This window comes from Apodemus sylvaticus, chromosome 2 (assembly GCF_947179515.1).
Source record: "Apodemus sylvaticus chromosome 2, mApoSyl1.1, whole genome shotgun sequence".
NCBI lineage: Eukaryota > Metazoa > Chordata > Mammalia > Rodentia > Muridae > Apodemus > Apodemus sylvaticus.
This window is the reverse complement of record NC_067473.1, coordinates 161,113,253-161,132,374: the sequence shown is the minus strand read 5'-3', so window position 1 is coordinate 161,132,374 and position 19,122 is coordinate 161,113,253. Positions and strand designations below refer to the sequence as shown.

General features: G+C 51.0%; 1 protein-coding gene across 1 annotated transcript in view; it reads left to right on the top strand.

Moving 5' to 3' along the window:
- Cd9 (CD9 molecule) overlaps positions 1-19,122 on the top strand; it is a 34,057-nt gene continuing 14,935 nt past the window's right edge. The window contains exon 1 of the mRNA XM_052174914.1: positions 1-201. Coding sequence (XP_052030874.1) covers positions 136-201 — 66 coding nt within the window. The 5' untranslated portion in view covers positions 1-135. The remainder of the gene's footprint in view (positions 202-19,122) is intronic.

Genomic DNA, 19,122 nt, shown 5'->3' with positions numbered 1-19,122 from the left:
GCGCCGTAAGGAGTGGCACTTTTTAAAAGTGGAGCCTCAGGCCAGCCCCCAGCCGCAACTCGTCTCAGTCGGTTGTCGAGTCCCTTCTGTCCCAGTCGTGCGTGCCTCTTGTCCCACGCAAGTCCAGCTTGTACCATGCCGGTCAAAGGAGGTAGCAAGTGCATCAAATACCTGCTCTTCGGATTTAACTTCATCTTCTGGGTGAGTGAGAGGCGACTGTCGCGCGCTCCTCTCCGAGGCCACCTGTTCTCGGGCCCGGGACGGCGTCCGGGCAGTGAGTGTCCCGGCGGCCGAGAGCGCGGGGAGCTGCTGGTACTGTGCACGCCAGGCGGACTCCGGCTGAGAAAAGAAAGGCGCAGCGGCTGCCAGCTGGCCGGGCGGGACTGGCAGGTGGGCGGGAGGGGGGAGTGGGTGGGAGAGCCGAGGGTCCTGATGGCTCCGGCTGTGCACTTTGCTCCTGTGGGTCCTTCTACCGCCGAGTATTTGAGATGGGCTCTGTGCCCGCTCCCACCCCGAGCACCCGCCGAGTGTGAGAGAGCAGTGAGGGAGGAGCGGAGCACCCATTTTCGAGTAACTCGATGCCCTGGCCCGCGAGGCTCCTGGCCAGCAGGGCAGTTGAGTGTCGCCCACATCGGTGGTCCCACAAGTGGTGAGGGGCGCCACAAGAGAGAAGAAGTGGGTGTGAGGAGTCTTCCCTGCACCTGGAGGACAGACTTTCCTTGTTTAGGATCTGAACTCTCAACTGAAAACGTCCGTGCCTCCCTCTAAACTACCTGAAAGACGAGATTGTCTTGCTTCTTTTTCAAGAGCGATAACTATCTTGGCTGGAGAGAGAACTCCGGGAGAGTTAGAGAAAGGAAGGCGGGGAGGCGCCTCTAGATGGGATAAATCCGGTGTTTCTGCATTTCCCAGGTAATCAGGCACTGCAGGCTTGAAGCCTCGCCCTAAAAGTGTCCAGGTGGGGCCAGGGGAAATGGCCGCTCACCTGCCGAGGACCCAGAGGCAGGTGCTGGTAGACTCCCTACCGCTCTGCAGATGGACCCCTGGGAAAGGAAACAGAGTGTCCACTCTCGGAAAACTTAGAGGGCAGAAGCAAGGAAATACACGGAAGACTCTTTTGTCTTCGTGCTGAGAGGGCACACCCCCTACACACGAATGGACAGCATTTAATCCCGGGCAAGCAAGAAAGAGTTTAACTAGGCAACTCCGGTGCCCCCACAAAAGTACACTTGTTCCCTTGGGGCTGGCCACCGGGATGCTTCCCATCTTCCAGTGACTGTAAGGTTTAATACTCTCCGGGGTTGCTTGGAAGTGTTGCACAAACTGCCTTGGGTTTCTAGGAGCCACCACACCCATACAACTGGAGAGGATGTCAGAGGGCATTCCCTCCTTGTCTGCTCTGCAGACAGGCAGCCAGTTCCCTGGCGTTGCTTGGCCCACTCATCAGTTTGAGCACTGGCAAAACAAAGTCTGAAGGCAGCCGGCCCCACCCAACCCCGCCCTGTCCTTTGGGGAGTCTCCTCCTTGCTAGCCTGTTGGTCAGTCCCAGATGCTTGCATAGATAGTGTGAAGGTTTGTGTGGTGCTAAGGGGAAACTACATAGTACCACAGCCTGCCTGCATCACCCCCCCTGCTCCCATGGCATATGCAAGGGGCTGAGGAGAGGTGCCCATGGCCGCCCTGTCTTCCCAGTCTGTTGCCTGCTGGCCTACAGTCTGCTCATCTTGGCTCCTGCTGCCACTCTACTCCTGTCCAGAGCCCCTGCCCTGCCGAACAGGGCAGAAAAGGGCTGTTTTGGGGGTTGGCAACTGCATTAGAAATTATGTACCAACTGTAGGTGCTAGCGCTCATGCCCACCATGAGGAAACAGTGCCCAAGATCGAAAGCCAAGTAGTGCTCTAACCTCTGGGCCTCCTGTTTTCTTTTCTTTTCTTTTCTTTTTTTTTTAAAGATTTATTTATTATATGCAAGCGCACTGTAGCTGTCTTCAGACACACCAGAAGAGGGCGTCAGATCTCATTACAGATGGTTGTGAGCCACCATGTGGTTGCTGGGATTTGAACTCAGGACCTCTGGAAGAGCAGTCGGTGCTCTTAACCGCTGAGCCATCTGTCCAACAACACCCCCCCCCTCGTTTTCTTTCTTTACTCTCCTGTCTCTCTTACCACTAGGGAGGTGGGAGTTTACTAATTGTTGTTACCTGTCCTACCCTGGGCTCTAGTAGGGACGGGCATGTTACAGTCTCTGTGTTAAGTATTTTACAGTCTCCAAAGGCCTCTCCAAGCTCCATGATACAGCCAAAGAAAGAAACATTATCCCCATCTTGCCTATTGATGACCGGAAACCTTGCCCATGAAAGGTTAAGTGCTTTAGGCAGGGTCAAGTGTCAGGGTATTATCAAGTGAGGTGAGCAAGCTGGGTTTGGCGAGTAAAGGAAGGCTGAGAGGAAAGTCCTCAGAATATCTTTTAGGGCCGGCAGTGATCTCAGGGGACCCCTAGGGATTATTATGATGTCACCTCTTCAATCTCTTGAGACCAGTGATTTATGAGCTCGATATTTGGTACCTCGTATGGGCTTTGAGAAGCAGGGGCCACCTTCGTGGCCCTCTGTAGAGGTTGCCAAGGGGCTAGGTGGCCGGAATCCAAAGAGAAGCCAGCCCTTCTTAGTTGCAGTGGGACAGTGGAAGAGAGGAAGGACAGGAAAAAGGGACTCTGCCTCTCTCCTAGGCCCGAGCGTGTCCCCTATGGGCTGCTCTGTGACAGCTGAGTCTGCCCAGCCTGCCTTTCTGAAGTTGGGTGTCGCATGCCCACAACCAAGCCAGCCATCAGTGTGTTTTTCCAACATCCTCCGAGCCAGACCTCACAAGCCTATTTTGGTTGTTCCCAAATTTCCCTCAGATCTCCATGTCTATCTCTCCACTCCCTCTGAAGAAAAGAAAGAAAAGAATTGAGAAAGAAAACATCTTTCTAATGTCTGAATGGCAGGTGATAGAAGTATTTCAGGCTATGGTGTGGTAGCCAGCCTTGAGCCAGGCCAGGACTATGCCTTTCCCATTCATTTTTGTTTGTTTGCTTGCTTGCTTGTGGCCTTGTTATGCAGCCAGACTGTCCTGGATCCTGTTGCCTCTGTCTGGCCTTTCCCCATCCTACCCATTCCCCCAGATCGCATAGTGAGGTCTTTTAGGGTCCTCAGCCTAGGCAAAGGACAGGACCGATTAAGAGAGCCAGATTCTGCTTTCACGCACCCCTTCCCCATCCGGCAGAAGGATGGAAGTAGCAGAGGGGCCGCTTGGCATCGCCTTCAGGGAAGCTGCTTGGAAATGCAGGCAGAGAGTGGGCCCGGGGTTCTGAGCCGGGCCCTGGCGGAGGGCAGATTACTTGGGAATTGTGGGCCGCTCACTTTTCCAATCCACACTGAAGTTTCCTCATCACAAAATCCACAACTTGGCACAAATGGTCTCAAAGGTCCATTTGAGATCAGCCTATAGAACAAGCCCAGCCACCCCCCACCCCACCCCCCACCGCCCCTCTGGTTAATAAGACTCCCCAGCAAGCCACGTAGGAGTTGAGAAATCACCGTGGCTACTGAGAATTGTTTTACAAGCGAGTACAAACCTGTTTCGGGGATTTTCCCTCACTCTTGGCAGGCAGGGTTCTCCTTATCTTCAGGTTCTGTTGTAGTAGGTGCTCCATTGCCTAGGCCTTTATGGTCATAGATGGTATTGGTCAATGCCCAGCCCTGGATTAGGCATCCTCAGCCCCTGGGAAGGCCAGCTTCTCCCTGTAGCTATTGTGCTTTTCTAGTAGAAAGTGATTTGAGGCCCTGGAGAGAGAGGGTGGGAGCAACTCCCAGGTAAGTGTGGATATTTAAACCACAGATCAGGCCGCACTCCCACTCGGTGTGGCCTTACCGTGTGACTTTGCGGCTTCTCCACATCTCCCTGCCGCAGGAGCCGACGTACGAGCTGGCCTCACACTTGAAAGAAAACAACTGACTCCATTTTGTACACATCTGACTCAGGGAGGAAGGTACACCCACTCCTGAAAATGAAGCTGAGGAGCCTCTAGAGAGTTCTGAAGGCATCATCAGGGTTCGGGTCAGGGCAGGCTGTGGAGGGGTGGGTGGCTGTAACGGGAGGGAGCCCCTCCCCACCCAGATGGCTGCTCCTCAGGAGTTGTTTGACTTGGATGTTGGGTTGAACTGTGGCATAAAATGGCTTCCCACAGGGCGCCTGGGCTAGAGCGACACTGCCCTGCTTGTATTGGAGCTGGCAGGTTGGGGAGAGGGTGAACTGAGGCTAACTGTCTGCACAGCTATGGAAATACCTGGCCCCTGCCCAGAGCTTGGGTTGCTCCCCCCGCCCCAGCCATAGTTACCAATAACCAAGATCAGGAATCCCGATCTCTTGGTGGTGGTGAGAACTGGGTTCATGCGTGCACCCTCACACACACACGCTTCACAGACACTGTCCCTGTTTTTCAAACTGCTGGTGGCAACACTCCAGACCTTGCTAAGGCTCCGGAGCAGGGGCTGCTGGCTACTAGTTACTTCCCAAATTTGGACAGGCTTTGATAATCAGCCTTGCAGGAGTGGATCTGGGGTGGCCACTCGGGTGCTCACTCTCCTCAGTTAGCCTTTCTTGGTTCCTGCGCTTGCATAAACCTTTAATCTTAACACATAGGCCTGTGTGTCCTGGGGTAGTTCCTCCTGGTTTGGGGTTCAATTCCAGTTTTATAAGGAGCTGTAGCCTCTGAAATGGGTCACACAGTTTGGGACCTAAAAATACCTTGGGTTTACGAGAAGCATGTTTTCTTTGGTAGCACGCACAGAGGTGGATGGTTTTGCCTGGGTGTTTTCTTATTTCTGGCTTGGGACCGGGGCAGGGACAGGAATCGGGGCTCAAATCTCAGGGCTCTGGTGGCCTTGTAGCACTGTTGCTGCCTTGTGTGTTCTGGGCAAACCCATGTGGCATTGTGAAAAGAAATCACAGTGATTTCTGAGTTCCTCCCTCTCCTGTTTGGGTGACAGGGACTTTAATAGGACCCGTCTACTTTTTTATTCTTTTGGTTTTCAGTGCTGGGGATTGAAGCCAAATCCTTGTGCATGGAAGGGAAGCTGTCTGCCCTTGAGCTGCACAGCCCCCACCCCCCACCCTTCAAGCCATCGAAGTGTTGGGGTTTGCTTTCTAGTCAAAGTCTTGCAGAAACGGGTTTTACTTCTTACACACAGAAGAGCCAAACCCTCTTCGTTTCAAAGGCTGTAAACCTCCCTGACCCTGAACTACCAGAAGTGGATTTCAAGGGAAGAAGTTCTGGATTGAGAGAAAGGGTAGTCTTGGTAATTTTTTGTATGTTGTGCTTTCAAAGTCTGCCTGCCGGACACCTGGCTGCTCTGTTCTGTGGAAAAAGTCAGGCTGGTCCAGGGACATTTCTATTTTCCATCAAGTGGCATGCAGCTGTGGAAAGCAACATCCTGTCCCAGATGAGACAATTTTATAAAAATTATTTTCGTCCGGGTAATTTTCTGCCCCATCCACCCAAGAAAATACTTAGTCATGGGTTCATGTGGGGAGGGGTGTTTGTTTGGGGGGGTTGGTTGTTGTTTTGGGTTTTGTGGTGTTTTTTATTATTACTATTTGTTTGGTTTGTGTTTTAAGACAGGGTTTCTTCATGTAGACCAGTCTGGTCTCGATCTCAGAGTTAGATCTTTCTCCTTCTACCTCTGTCTCTGCCTCCCAAATGCTGGGATTAAAGACATGGGCCACGACCATGCCCAGCTAAGTTTTAAGTATTTTGAGTATATTGTTACCTTTTTAGGGAATCCCATGAAATTTGTAGGACTTTCTTTCAGGAAGAAAAACGTTATACGTGATTTTGGTTTTGTTTGTTTGTTTGTTTGGTTGGTTGGTTGGTTGGTGGTTGTTGTTCTGGGGGGGCATGAACTTCAGATCAGGGATAGCCATATTAATTTGTTTCCCTTGGTTTCCAGGTAACCTCTGGTTTTCCCTGAGTCCCATGTTTCTGACATGAGTGATTTCCTAGAATTGAATGGGGGGGATGAATAATAGGTTTTAAAAGTGCTGTTAGAAACCCCAAGTTTAGCTGGGTATAGTGACGCATGACTTTAATTACTCCTAGCATTCGGGAGGCAGAGGCAGGGGGATCTCAGAGGCTAGCATGGTCTATAGAGTGAGTTTTAAGGACAGCCAAGACTACTTCATGAGACCATCTCAAAAACAGATAGGCAGGTAGGCAGATAGATGATTTAAGAAAGAAAAATACTGAAATGACCAAGGTAACTGAACGCCATCTTGTTCTGACCACCCCTTCACACCACACACATACACACACACACACACACACACACACACACACACACACACACATCTAGTCACATCTACCTTCGAAACACATTTGAGATTTCCATGACCTTGACAATGGTCCATTTGTGTTAACCAAAATACCTGTCCAGTTCTGTCTAAAATAACTATTGTGCTCTGCCATGAATGACCTTTTCAAGGTTACTCTGACCCTCCTCTATTATCTGCGTGGGTTTCACCTTTAAAAACCTTGTGCCCCTGAGCATGGGCACTAAGGGATTCTTCAGAGGCTCAAGTCCACTGTCAGTCTGGCCATCCATAGAAAAGACTAAAAACTTTTAATTAGCTTAATCGGCATTGACATTAGTCAGTGTCTCTTAGATCATTACAAAAAAGAAAACAACGCAAAAGAAACCGCACGTTCAAGGCTGTGGAGAGCTCTGGGGCTAAGAGCACTTGCTCTTACGGGGGACTCAAGTTCGGTTCCCAGCAACCACATGGCGTCTCGCAACCACCTTTACTCAAGCTCCCACACCTCCTCCTGGTCGGCAGAGCATCATACAGCACTTACATGCAGGCAAGACTGTCCTAAAGACGACGGGGCTGTAGATGCAGGAGGCCCTGGCTCCAGTCCCCAGTACCAGAAAGAAGAGAGGAGGAGCGGAACTCTGAGCTCCCATGATGACCCGGGGCAGCCCACGCAGGAGAGCCGCCTCCCCTCACTGACTGCAGTTAATCATTGCTGGGAGACTTGTTGACTGGACTCTTGCTTAACGTAGCTGGTGCTCTGTATTTCTAGAGCACACAAGGACTCCGGCTTCTGAAGCTTCCAGAAAGGTCTTGCTCATTGGTGATTCCTCTCATGGCGGTAGAAGGCCCAGCTCAGCCTTATCTTGTCTCTCCTTTGGGGACTTCGCGGAGGGGGAGGGGAGAAATTGAGTCTGGAGGGGTAAAGAGCTACCCGGTTAAGTGACAGAAACAGCCAGAAGAGTCTAGTTTGGAAATAGCCCATGTTAATTGCATTCCAAAGAAGGCTGCGTGGGTTTGGGAACTGTTTTCTAGAAGTTTCACCAGCCCAGCCGTTAAGTCCTTGCTCAGTGAGTACAAGGGGCACTGTGTATAGGGACAGAGCAGCACAGCTGACCCGACGCCCGTCGTGGGTCCTTGTGAACACAGCTCACTCCAGGGCAGGTCAGTGGCTGGCTTCCACTGACTTCCCACCTCCTCTTAGCATCAGAAGGCAGCCCCTGTTCACTCACACCTGCCTCGGTTTGAGCTGCCAGTGTGTCCAGATCAGAGACAACACAGCCCTGTGTGGCTCACTGGCGCTATCCTCGACTTGGGCTAAAAATACCAGAAAGTCAATTGAACCGTTCTCTTAAAGTCAAATGGATTCCTGCAGTATTTTAATCTTTATTCCTTTTCCACCTACCATTAGTAATGTAATATGTATAATATATTATATGTTAATATGTAATATATTACATATATGTTAACATAATATATTATATATTAACATATAATGTATGTAATATATGTTGACATATTGATATATAATACATATACCTTTGCAGTGCAGTGGATTTACTAAAACTGAATGAAAAGATGGACAAAGCCATGAATAATTATGAGCTCGCCATGCCAGTGGGTATGGGGGGGAGCATGTCACAAGAATGAGCGTTTGGCAGAATGCCAGTTTGCGCATACATCACATGTTCACACCCCAGCTCGGATGGGTGTTTTCAGGCTGGGGAACCTCCCCTGCCTAATCCTAAAGAGGAATGTGCACCCCAGAAATGGCCCCTCCTTACTAAGGCGGCTTCCTATTGCCGCCCCTTTGCAGTATGAATACCATCACCTTTCTGATACCGCAGGAGTCGGTCATAGACCGCTAATGCCCTTATATGTGTGGTGTTGGGTTGGGTTTGAGACAAGGTCGAACTGTATGGCCCAGGCTAACTCTGTCTGAATGCTTTGTGTACACCTTACTGGCCTCAAGCTCTTAATAATCTCCCTGCCTCCCAAAAGTTGGGATTATGGATGCCTCCTGACCTGTCAACGCTCAAATGTTAGACCTCCTTTTACCAGGCTGGGACAGTCTTCCACACGATGCTTTCCGGTAATCAAATCGTTACCCTGGGTCTAAGGCACATAACCTTTAAGTGACCCAGAAAACTCGGTTGCCAAGTAGAAATTAGATTATGGTTCAGTGCTGGGCTTGGAGGACCCTCAGCCCTTTGAAACAGGAAGCTCACATAACACTCATGCCAGTTACCTCAGGACCCCGTGGAGGGCTGCTGCAGGGCAGGAGCAGAGGCTCCAGGTTCTATCTCGGAACCCAATTTTCCAAGAGATAAGAACACTGTCAGCCATGGCCAGTGGAGGGTGGCTGTGGCCGAGGGCAAGCTAAGCCAGAGGAGGCATGAAGTCCCTCAGGGCTCTGGGAAGCAGAGTGCAGTGGAACTAGGGTGTGGGCAAAGCTCAGAGGAACAGCAGCAGGAGAAAGGAAACTTAGACCCCTGCCCAGGCTGTCCGACAGCCGCTCGTGTGAGAAACGCAGGGTTCAAGAGCACCTCAAGCCAAACTTAGTGGTTCTGGGACAGAGATGTGACACGCGCGCGAGTGTGTGTGTGTGTGTGTGTGTGTGTGTGTCCCTGTATCCATTTCCCAATGGGGGGGAGAGTGGGGTGGGGGAGACACAGCTCGACAAAATGATTTTGAATTTGAGCTTTGCCACCAGAATTAAGTCCAGTATGTTATATGTGGTGTTACCGCAGAGGAGCAATTTACCTCTATGCCCAGTTTTCTCGTATAAAAAGATGGGAGGTAAAATCTGAAGTGTAGGGATACAGCTCATTTGATAAAACGCTTGCTAGCCTGAGAACCCAGGGTTCAGACCCCAAACCCACATAAACAAACCCTGGTGGCACTCGCACCTGTGATCTCTGTACTTCGGTGGTGGAGGCAGGAGGATCGGTGGTTCAAGGTCTTCCTCGAGGGAGGTCAGCTTGGACTGTGTGAGACCCGGCTTCTCACACACACATAAAAAGGAAGTTGGTGTTATCTACTAGAAGGCCCATTGTGAAAATAGCCTAAGTGAATTAATTGCTTAAGGTAGGGTGTAGGTCAGGGGACAGATGTGTGAACGCTTGTCATCTAAAACAGACCTAAAATATGAAGGAAGAGATTGTGCAAAGGATTGAGGTACAAAAGGATTGAGGTACGCGATTAGGTAAGACACAGCAATGTGCAAAATATGTGTGCTGTAGAGCACTCAAAACAGATGTGTGTGAGCCAGGTGGCGCTGTGCGTGCCCGTGGCCGGCACTGCCAGGGCACACCCTCGTGCCCCTGTTTCAAAGCTGTACAAGAAGTGCCACCTCCCACCATCATCGCTTCTGCGTGTGGGATGAGAGCCGCCGGGCCACACAGAATACGGGGGCCAGCAGGAGCGTGCACGGCTAATCGGACACTGTAGCAGGGGGCGCGCGCTGTGGGGAAAAAAACCAATGTGTGGAGCGGAGCGGGCTCTAAAGCAGAACAGTCCCCACATCCATCATCATCATCACGTGATCAGAACGCCTGCTTTCAGCAGAAAGGGGATTATTGATGAGCTGGCCAGCAAGGGGGGGGGGGAATGGGCGGGGTCTGGCAAGCAGGCAGGGGAAACTGCGTGTCTCAGGCCTCAAGCACGCCAGGCTGGTTCTGCAACTGAGCAACACCCCCAGCCCAAAGGCCCTGCTGTTTAAATGATGCAGACTCTGTCTACGGGAGAGAGGACTTTTTTTTTTTTTTTTTTTTTTTTTGGGGATTTGGCTTTTTCGAGACAGGGTTTCTCAGTATAGCCCCGGCTATCCTAGAGCTCACTCTGTAGACCAGGCTGGACTCGAACTCAGAAATCCACCTGTCTCTGCCTCCCAGAGTGCTGGGATTACAGGCATGCGCCACCACCGCCCGGCGAGAGGGGACTTCTTAACTCCTGAACTTGTCCAGACCTACCCTGTTACTAGGATGATACCCTGAGAAAAGTTGATGTGTCACAGATCAGTAGTTCTGAACTTTCCTGATGCTGTGACCCTTTAACACAGTTCCTCATGTTAGGGTGACCCTCAACCATAAAATTTATTTTCATGGCTACTTCATAACCATAACGTTGCTACTATTATGAATCATAATATTAGTATCTCAGATTAGATATCTGATATGTAACCCCTGTGGAAGGGTCAGTCCACCCCAAAAGACTGCTGCCCTGAATCTTCTTCCATACCCTGGAGAGGTAAATCCAATGTAAACCGTTTATACCAAGAATGAGGCTAGGCTTGAGAAACAGACTTCTCTCTTGTGGTCTGTGTCATGCAGGTGACAAAGAGAGCCCACAGCTGAGTCACCCTGAGTATGCTGTGACGTGGGCAGGTTACCTCACCTCGCTGAGCCTGTTTCCTCTTTTCTGACTGATCATGGCTAGAGAAGCCATCTAAGACAAAGCTCCCTCCGGTCAGGTCACCATGCAGAGCAGCCATGTTCTCAGACTGCCAGCCACACAGAAAAGCCTGGAACGTGAACGGACTCCTTCTTTAACTTTGGTATTTTACAACTGGATTTAAAAAAAAAATGTTGAATTATACGAGTATCAAAATGTTCTCAAAATTTAAGACATAAAATAGAAGAAGTTGCTTTCTTAAGGGCCTGGCTTCTGATGGGTGGTTGGAATTTTTAATTTTTGTGCTTGCACATGCAGCCCATGGTGCTACAAAAGAGTCTTAAGGACCTGGGCCAAGTGTCACATGTCTATAGGAAGATCAAGATGACGGTTCGTGTCACCTCCATAGTTAGTTTAAGCCCAGGGACAGAAAAAAAAAAAGCAAAAGATCATTTGTGAATCAGAGTAATTTGAGGGAGTTGGTCTGTTAAAAACACTGGCTCTTGAGAGATGATGGTAAGTTAGGGGCATAAGCCTCAGTTTCCCTATCTGTGTAATGGAGGAAGTAATGCAGCATTTAATGCAAAGCTATTGTCCTTTCCCTGGCTCACTGTGAGAGCCTAAAGGTTAGGTTAGCTAGCTTGAGTGTCTACAGCCATCACTGGAGTAGCTTTCTATAAGGTTTGGAGCATAGAGCTGGTCCCAACATTTCTATTCACCCAGATCTCTCTCCTCTAGCTCTGTGGAGTGGCAACACAGGATGGCTCAGAGCTGAAACTGGCCTCCATCCAGCACGTGTGTCACAGGGCTCCTCTCCATCCACACAATGCTTGGCTGTCTCCCCAGTTTGGGAAGGGTGGTGAAATGAGCCCTTGCTCAAGGCTCACCTCGTGAAGCTGAACTTCGGTGTTAGTTCCCAGTAGTTCAGGAGCTACAGAGGCAGAAGGACCCAGGTCATCCTAAATGGTGTAGCAAGTTTAGAGACCACCCTGGATTCTGGGAGGCCTTGCCTCCAAAAGACTACAAAGAATCAAAGGGAATTGGGGGAGGGGCAGGGACAGGGAGAAAGTAAAAGAAACAATCTTTACCCTAAACCAAGAGTAAGACCTTAGCCCCTCCCCCTTTCCTGTCCAATTCACCCCATATGCTTCCCAAAAGAGGACCGAATTTTTTCATCTAGAACCTTCTGGACAACAAGGACACCACACACACACACACACACACACACACACACGCACGCACGCACACGCGCGCCCAGGAAGCCAGGTCCTAGAGGGTGTCAAGCCAAAGTCAGCATTGCTTCTGTATGGACATCGGGATAGAAAAACGAAGGGCCCTTGGGTGGAGCTCCCTGAAGCACATTTTCCAGGGACCACATCCTGTCCTGCCTCAGCAGAGAGAAAGAAGGATGAACCCAAGGGAAGCGCTGGCTTCTGCCCTTCCCTCCCCAGGATGCTGACGCTTCATCCTCAAGCCTGGACCAGAGAGGAAATCCTTGCCGTTCAATTAAAGTTCAGGCTAGGGTATTTTTCCAAGTCCAGCCTGTCCGGGACCTGGGGATTCCCGGTCACTCATGGGCAGTTTTCTGAAGTAGAGTTTTCGTCTCTGTGACTGTGGTTCAATTTGAGCCCTTCCTGTTCCGGCTGTGTCATTCTGAGTGAGTTGCTTAACATCTCTGAGGATCCCTAGTCACAAGTAAAAGAAGGATCCTAACATGATAAACCACCTCCCACCTCCCAGCCCCTGTTGTAAACATGGTCTAGTTACCCTCTTCTGCCTGACAGGAAAACCTGCTAGGTGTTCAGTCTGTGCTAAAGCTGAATAAGCTACAGCTGGACTGCAGTCTCTGTGTGTTTTCTTGTTTAAAAATAAAAATGGAAAATCTCTTAATAAGAGTCTGGGGTCGTGTGAAGCCAGAGTCTGCGCTCATGTATATAGCAACTTGGCCTTGGAAAAGAGGCCTGTAGTTTTCAGGAAACCAGCCCTGGCTGGCTATGGGAGCCTCTTCGACTCCCCTGAGTCACTGGAGAACTGAGGTAAAGAGGTAAACGCACCTTTGGGAAACAGATGCAGGTTCCAACTTGAGAGCGTTGCTCCTGCTTCTGAGACTTGATTATTCAGTGTGGAGCTGCCCAGCCGGTGGGTCTGCCGCTCCGTCTTCCCTCCCCCACCCCAGCTGGCCTCACTGGCTCTGGCCAGCAGTGCAGGAGGACTTCCTGTGGCTTTGTGGTTGGGTTGGTTAGAGTGCCCGGGGCCCACTCCCTGTCTCTGTGACCAGTGGGGGAAACAGCCGTGCTCCTTTCAGCCTTGGCCACAAGCTCACCCCCCATGAACACAAAACTTCAGCCCAGGAAGTCCCACCCCTCCCTCCCTTGGTGTTTTACAAAAAAAAAAAAAAAAAAAAAAAAGTGTGGGGAAAGCATTCCTTAAGGCTCACAAGTCCAGAAAAAGCTGTTTCCTGCCATCCTCCTTATGCGGTGTTTAAACAAAAGCCCAGGGTAGTGATCGGAATCGTGAAAGTGTCGGAATAACCCAGGGCTTGTGATCAAACACACACTGCTGGGTAAGCCCCACCCCGGCCAAGTTTCCCACAGGTCTAAGAGGAAGGCAGGTTCTAGGGACCATCCTTAGTGAACTGCCCTGCTCCTCCCCCACTTGAGAGAAGCTGAGTAGAGAGACTTGCCCTGGGCCTGCCGGCCAGTCCTTCTGTTAATCTCACATCCATCCTCTTGCTCTTTAAACAAAAGCTAACAATTGTGATCTTCAAGGAAAGGCAGGCATAAACTCTTCTGCTGGAGTGGACCTGAGTATTGTTCATACCTGAGGGGTGGTACCTGGCTGTAGGAGGATCCCTTCCTCTAGCCCTGGCTATGGCCTTCGCTTCCCACAGCCAGCAGTTCCCGTCTCGGGTGGGGGAGGGGAGACGGGCGAGGAGGCTGCCCCTTGGGAGATCCTGTGTGTGCCCCGCTGGCATTGGGTGGCCCAGCCACCTAACCGCCAGCAACTCAGCTCATCTCAGGCTTGGCAATCGCCGGTGAGAGGGGGTTACCATGGGGATGGGTCCGGGCGGCCTGTCTTGCTTTTGAATGTCAAAGCCTGTGGACACAGAGGGCCTTATCTTCGCCTCTGTGGCTTTCTTCAAGCTTCATGTTTTAGGGCCTGGCAAACGGCTGATGGCAAAATTGCATCCTGGCTGTTTGGTCTTCCTGGGCAGGGTGGACCAGTGCCTCAGGTGCCCAAGGGCGCTGTGTTCAAACAGAGGCTGGGCGAGGGGCATCTGCTGAGGGGGGCAGTGATGGAGCTGGTGTCCTGTCCTGTGCCAGCCTGGGACAGTGTCTCCCTCTCTCAGAGCCCCCTGTGCACTCGGAAACACCAGGGAGACGCCGTAGCCTGGGGCTGAGTTCACCTCCCCAGCCTCGCCTCCCCCGCCGCCCTCAGCTTTGGCAAGCATTTTGTGGGTGTAGAAAAGGTAGATTTACCCATCAGCCTCCCACCCAAGACACACAGCCTCATAACAGAAACCCAGTGTCCCAGGTTTTGCAGCTTCTGCCAGCCAACTCCTCAGATCACAGGGGTACATAAAACCTCCTGGGAGCGCCAGCCAGCCAGCCCGCCCACTCACTCGACCCGAGTCTTTCTCAAGGTTTGTTATTATTACTATTATTACTACTATTTTTCACACTACAGACCAGAGTGTTTTATGTGTGTGTACTTCACAACCTGTGTGTGTGTCCGCGCCGTGTGTGTGTGTGTGTGTGTGTGCGCGCGCGAGGGATACATGCATGGTGCATGCAATGAGACAAATGACAATGAAACCGGTTGTGTGGTGCATGCCTGTAATCCCAGCAGCATTCTGGAGGCTGAGGCAGAAGGATCACCACAAGCCTAAATAAATAAATTGCGCCTGTCTCACAGAGAGAAACCAAGCTGAGGAGATAAACGAAGACTCTTAATGGTGAAGGAAAGTCCTTGGTGTTGAGCTCCTGACTGTGCCAGAATTGCATGGAGTCCTTCTCCACCGAGCTGTGCCTTCACATGGCCTGGCGTCCTTGGTGGAGCCAGGGTCAAGCACATGCCTAGAATTCCCCAGGCGATTCTGGCACCACCTTATGTGCGGCCAGGAACCGGTGGCTGGGTGTGGCAGGTGGCAGTTCTAGGGCTCCCTGCTCCTTGCTCGCCACATTTCTGTTATGCCACCATCCTTCCCTGAAATGGGCGTTGTTTTCCCAAAAGAACAACAGAAAGACCCCCCCGCTTCCCCAGACCTCCGCTCCCCAGCACCCACCTCAGTCCCTCTCAGCCTGGCAAACGAGGCTGCTTCAAGTCCATCCACTTCGAGTTCAGCTGGAAGTGTAGCTGGGTTAGTTGGTAGAAGAACTCTTTCCTAACATGCACAAAGCCATGAGTTCAATCCCTGGCACCCCAAAACCAAAACCGGGCTTGTTTGAGTTTGTTACTGTTTGTGATGGAAACAGGAAGATCTGACGTTCATCTTTAGCTACATATAAAATGTATACCTAGGGTTCATGAAATCCTGTCTCAATTCCCACCTCCTCCCCATCCTCTCCCTCCCCCAACCTCCTCCCCATCCTCCCCCTCCCCCATCCCGCCTCCTCATCCCCACCCCTGACGAATACAAAGAAAGCCCAACAGGCTGAGGTCACCTGCTCTCTAGCTTCCGGAACCCCAACTAGGGAAAGCAGGGTAAGCATTTTATCTTCAAAAAGAGAAAAAAGTACTGCCAATCAAAGCACATGACAGCCCCACCCAGGATACCCTGGGCACCCCAGTGTGTTTTGATTGCCATCTGTCTCGGGGGTCACACACCACCTCCCACGTGAGGGACTGGGCAGTTGTGGCTCAGTTGCTAGTCTCTTCCTAGTCCATCTACCCACAGAGTTGAAGAGTTTCAGTTGGTTCCCCTTCCCCCCCCCCCGCCCCCCGTGGGTGTATACCTCCCCAGGTTCTGGCTGGATCCAGTTTGGCCAGGAACAGCTGAGCCACCAGGTACCCCTAAGCTTTGTTATTACTATTTAGCTTTTTTTTTTTCTTTCTTTTTTTAAGTTGACCTTTTGGAATTGGAGGTATTTCCATTGCCTGTAGGTCGTGTTTCAGGGCGAGACTGTCCCGCTAGTGAGGTTTTCCATGTCACTCACTAAAACCCTGCTCTGCACTTTCTGTGGAGTAGGGAAAACAGGCGTGAGCTGGAATGTGGTGCCTCCGCGGTGGTGGTTCCTGGGCTAGCCTCACAAGTCCAAGGCCTGGGTTCCCGGATAAACACCAGACAGCAAAGGCAGGGAGGAGAAGGTTTTGTGCCTCTGAAATTGACTTAAGCCAATGGCCAGGTTACCCACGTGTTCACCCCAGAATCGAGGGTAGGGCTGGATTTCTCGAAGGGCGGAGTTACAGAGTGGACAGCAAAGCAAGCTCTTTGCAGAAACTTGGCTTCTCAGAAGGCTTTACAAGGGGCGTGGCGGTACACGCCTGTAATCCCAGCCCTTGAAAAGCACCAGGGACAATGGAGAATCTGAGACCAGTCCCGCTGTGCTTAGAGAGGTCCTGTTGGGAGGAAGTGGAGACTTCCTAAGCATTCGCTCACTTCTCCTCCAGGGCCTTACTCCTGGGAGGCAAGTGTCCGACCACTAAGCTACTCTGTTTTAGTTTTAAGTCAGGGTTTACTACTTAGCCCAGGCTGGCCTTGAACCCAGTGTGTAACCCATGCTGGACTCAAAAAGATGTTCCTCCCTCAATTTCCTGAGTGCTAGGATTACAGATGTGACCCACTGCACTTTTTTTTTTCTTGGTGGTTGGGGGAGGGGAGACGGCGTTGGAAGGTGGAGAAGAAAACAGGATCTCACTGTGAATCCCTGACTTGCCCAGAATTCACTATATTGACCAGACTGGCCTCAGACTTAGAGATCTGCCTGCCTCTGCCTCCTGAGTGCTGGGATACAGCTGCAGTGAGCAGCTTCGCCTGTCGTGAAATAGTAGGCAAGGGCTCTAGGGGTCTCTTTGGAGCTGTCCTTAGGATGCTGTTTGAAGGTGGGTTAGGATGGGTGGGTGTGAGGTGAATAAGAAAAGGAATAAAGAAGTTGATCTGACCTTACTGAGCCTGTGCTCTTTGAGGTGCTGGAGCAAGAGCAGTGTAGGTGGCCAGGGTGACATTTCAGGACGGGGACTTGGTGCACACAGTCAGGAATGCCAGGGTTGAAAACTGAGATTCCGGTCTAAGGAGGAGGAGCCTGGGGTTCCTTGGTGTCAGCTGCAGGTTGGAACTATTCACCTATGTGAGAGGATTCAGGACCTTAGGGAGCACTGTAGGGAGCAAGGTTGAAGAAAGGGAGTCTGGGTTTCTATTTTGCTTTTTTTTTTAAGGGTTGAGGAGGCCTGCCAGTGTGGTGCTGGCAGAGACAGGATCACAGAGGCAGCAAAGCTAATTAACTGAGCCGTCTTGGAAGGAGACAGGTGGGCGGCATTAGCTACTGTGCTTTAGACCTACAGAGGCAGTAGCCAAGCTAGACAGAGTAGCCTTCGCTGGCTTCTGCTGTCACGCCATACGTTAACATGCTTGTTTAGGATTTATTTGAGTTTGGGGGAGATTTTGTGAAATAAGGGTTCATAATAGAACCCAGGAGATCCCGGAACTTCTGGCCCCAGCCTGGAGTACAGGATTGCCCGCCACACCTCGCTCCGCCACATTGTTGTTAACCTCTCCACACTTATCACTTCCATCCGTTCATTGTGTTCCTGGGTCTCACCCTAGGTCCCACATAACAGCAGGTGTTGTCCTTAGGGTTCAAGGATAGGCTGGGCTTCTTAATGAAACTTCTCAAAACCCAGTACAGAATGTGTGGGATTGGGGGGGTGGCTCAGTGAGCTAAGTGCTTTCTCAATGAGCCCGAGGACCTGAGTTCTCGTCCCCAGAACCTATGGAAAGCACTAGATGGAGAAGGGAAGCCAGAGGCTGTCAGACGCTATGCTTACCTAACAGCAAATAAGACACCCTGTCTGGAGGTGGATGCAGGCTGTCCTCTGATGTCCACACATTTGCCATAGCGCACGCACATGCACACACACTTACACAGACATACACACATATAACACACACACTGTTTTTGTTTTTGTTTTGTTTTGTTTAGAAAAAAAAGGAACCGAAAAGTTGAGAAAGAAGTTCCGGGCTGAGTTCTTTGTAGACTCTATGCAGTTTAGGTTTGTCTCAGTTTTTCTTATGGTCCATCTTACACTAATTAAAAAAAAAAAATCCATATGAGCCACAAAACAAAGCAAGCCCCAGTGAGACAATGAGAGAAACTCCTTGTTTCCTTTACTGTCACATGGATGGAACCATTTGGGGCCAGATGGCAAAGGAGCTTTTCGAAGCAAAACCAGACTGTTTCCATTTGGCTTTTGTTGGAAACAAAAAAGGTAGCGAGGCCAACTGTAGGCAGGGCCTCGGGCTGGGAGAGCCGCCTCTGGACTTCCCTCTCCATCCACCGCTGCTCCTCGTGATCCTGTGGATCCGGAGATACTGTGGATCAGGCCAGCTGCCGGTTTCTAAGGGCCAGGCTGAGCATCTATCTGCATTAAACTTGTCAGAGAAGGACATGACAGAAATGGGCTGGGCAGTTCGTTTTGTGGCTGATGTGACTGCTACAGTCAGGTAGTTGGCCTGGAAGGGAACTTATTGTCCTTTGGGTTACGATATCAACGACATAAGCAATCAAGAGGGGAAAGTCTGTTCTGGCTCCAATTAGAGTATTCAAAGCATCAGGAAGGGAAGTCCTGGGGCCCCAGCTTGGGGGTGGGGTTGGGGGGGGGGATGGGGGGGGGATGGGGTCCACCTCGCTGCCTCTCAGATGCACATGCAGTCCTCCCTTGCTGTCTCCAAGGTGACATTCCAGGGACTCCTGATCCTACCTTACCCAAGAGCCCTTGTCCCCACCCTGCCCTCTACAGATGCCAAAATTCGCCGACGCCTTAAGTACAATATTACATTTACATGTAACCCGTACATATCCTAATTCAAACCCACAGGCCTTCAGCACAGCAGACATAAAAGTCCCTTGAGAAATGATTGACGTGATGCTTTTTAAAGGTTGAAGCTGCCTGGGCCTTGCTCCTGGTCTCTTAGTGTCTCCTGTGACAGAAGTAGCTGGAGTGAGAGCCAGGAGTGGCGACTGAAGTACCCCCCACCCCCAGACCCCTGCCACCAAAGCACGGTCCCCTGGGAAGTATCAGAGCGCCTTAAACACTGTTGCCTAAGGAAGCAGTGCCCCACCGCCTCCAGCTGACCCAGCCAACTGGAGCATCTTCTCTTTCTGCAGAGCAAGGCGGCTAATGACTTAGACAGCATCCCCTCCAGCCACTCAGCTCCAGAGGGTTT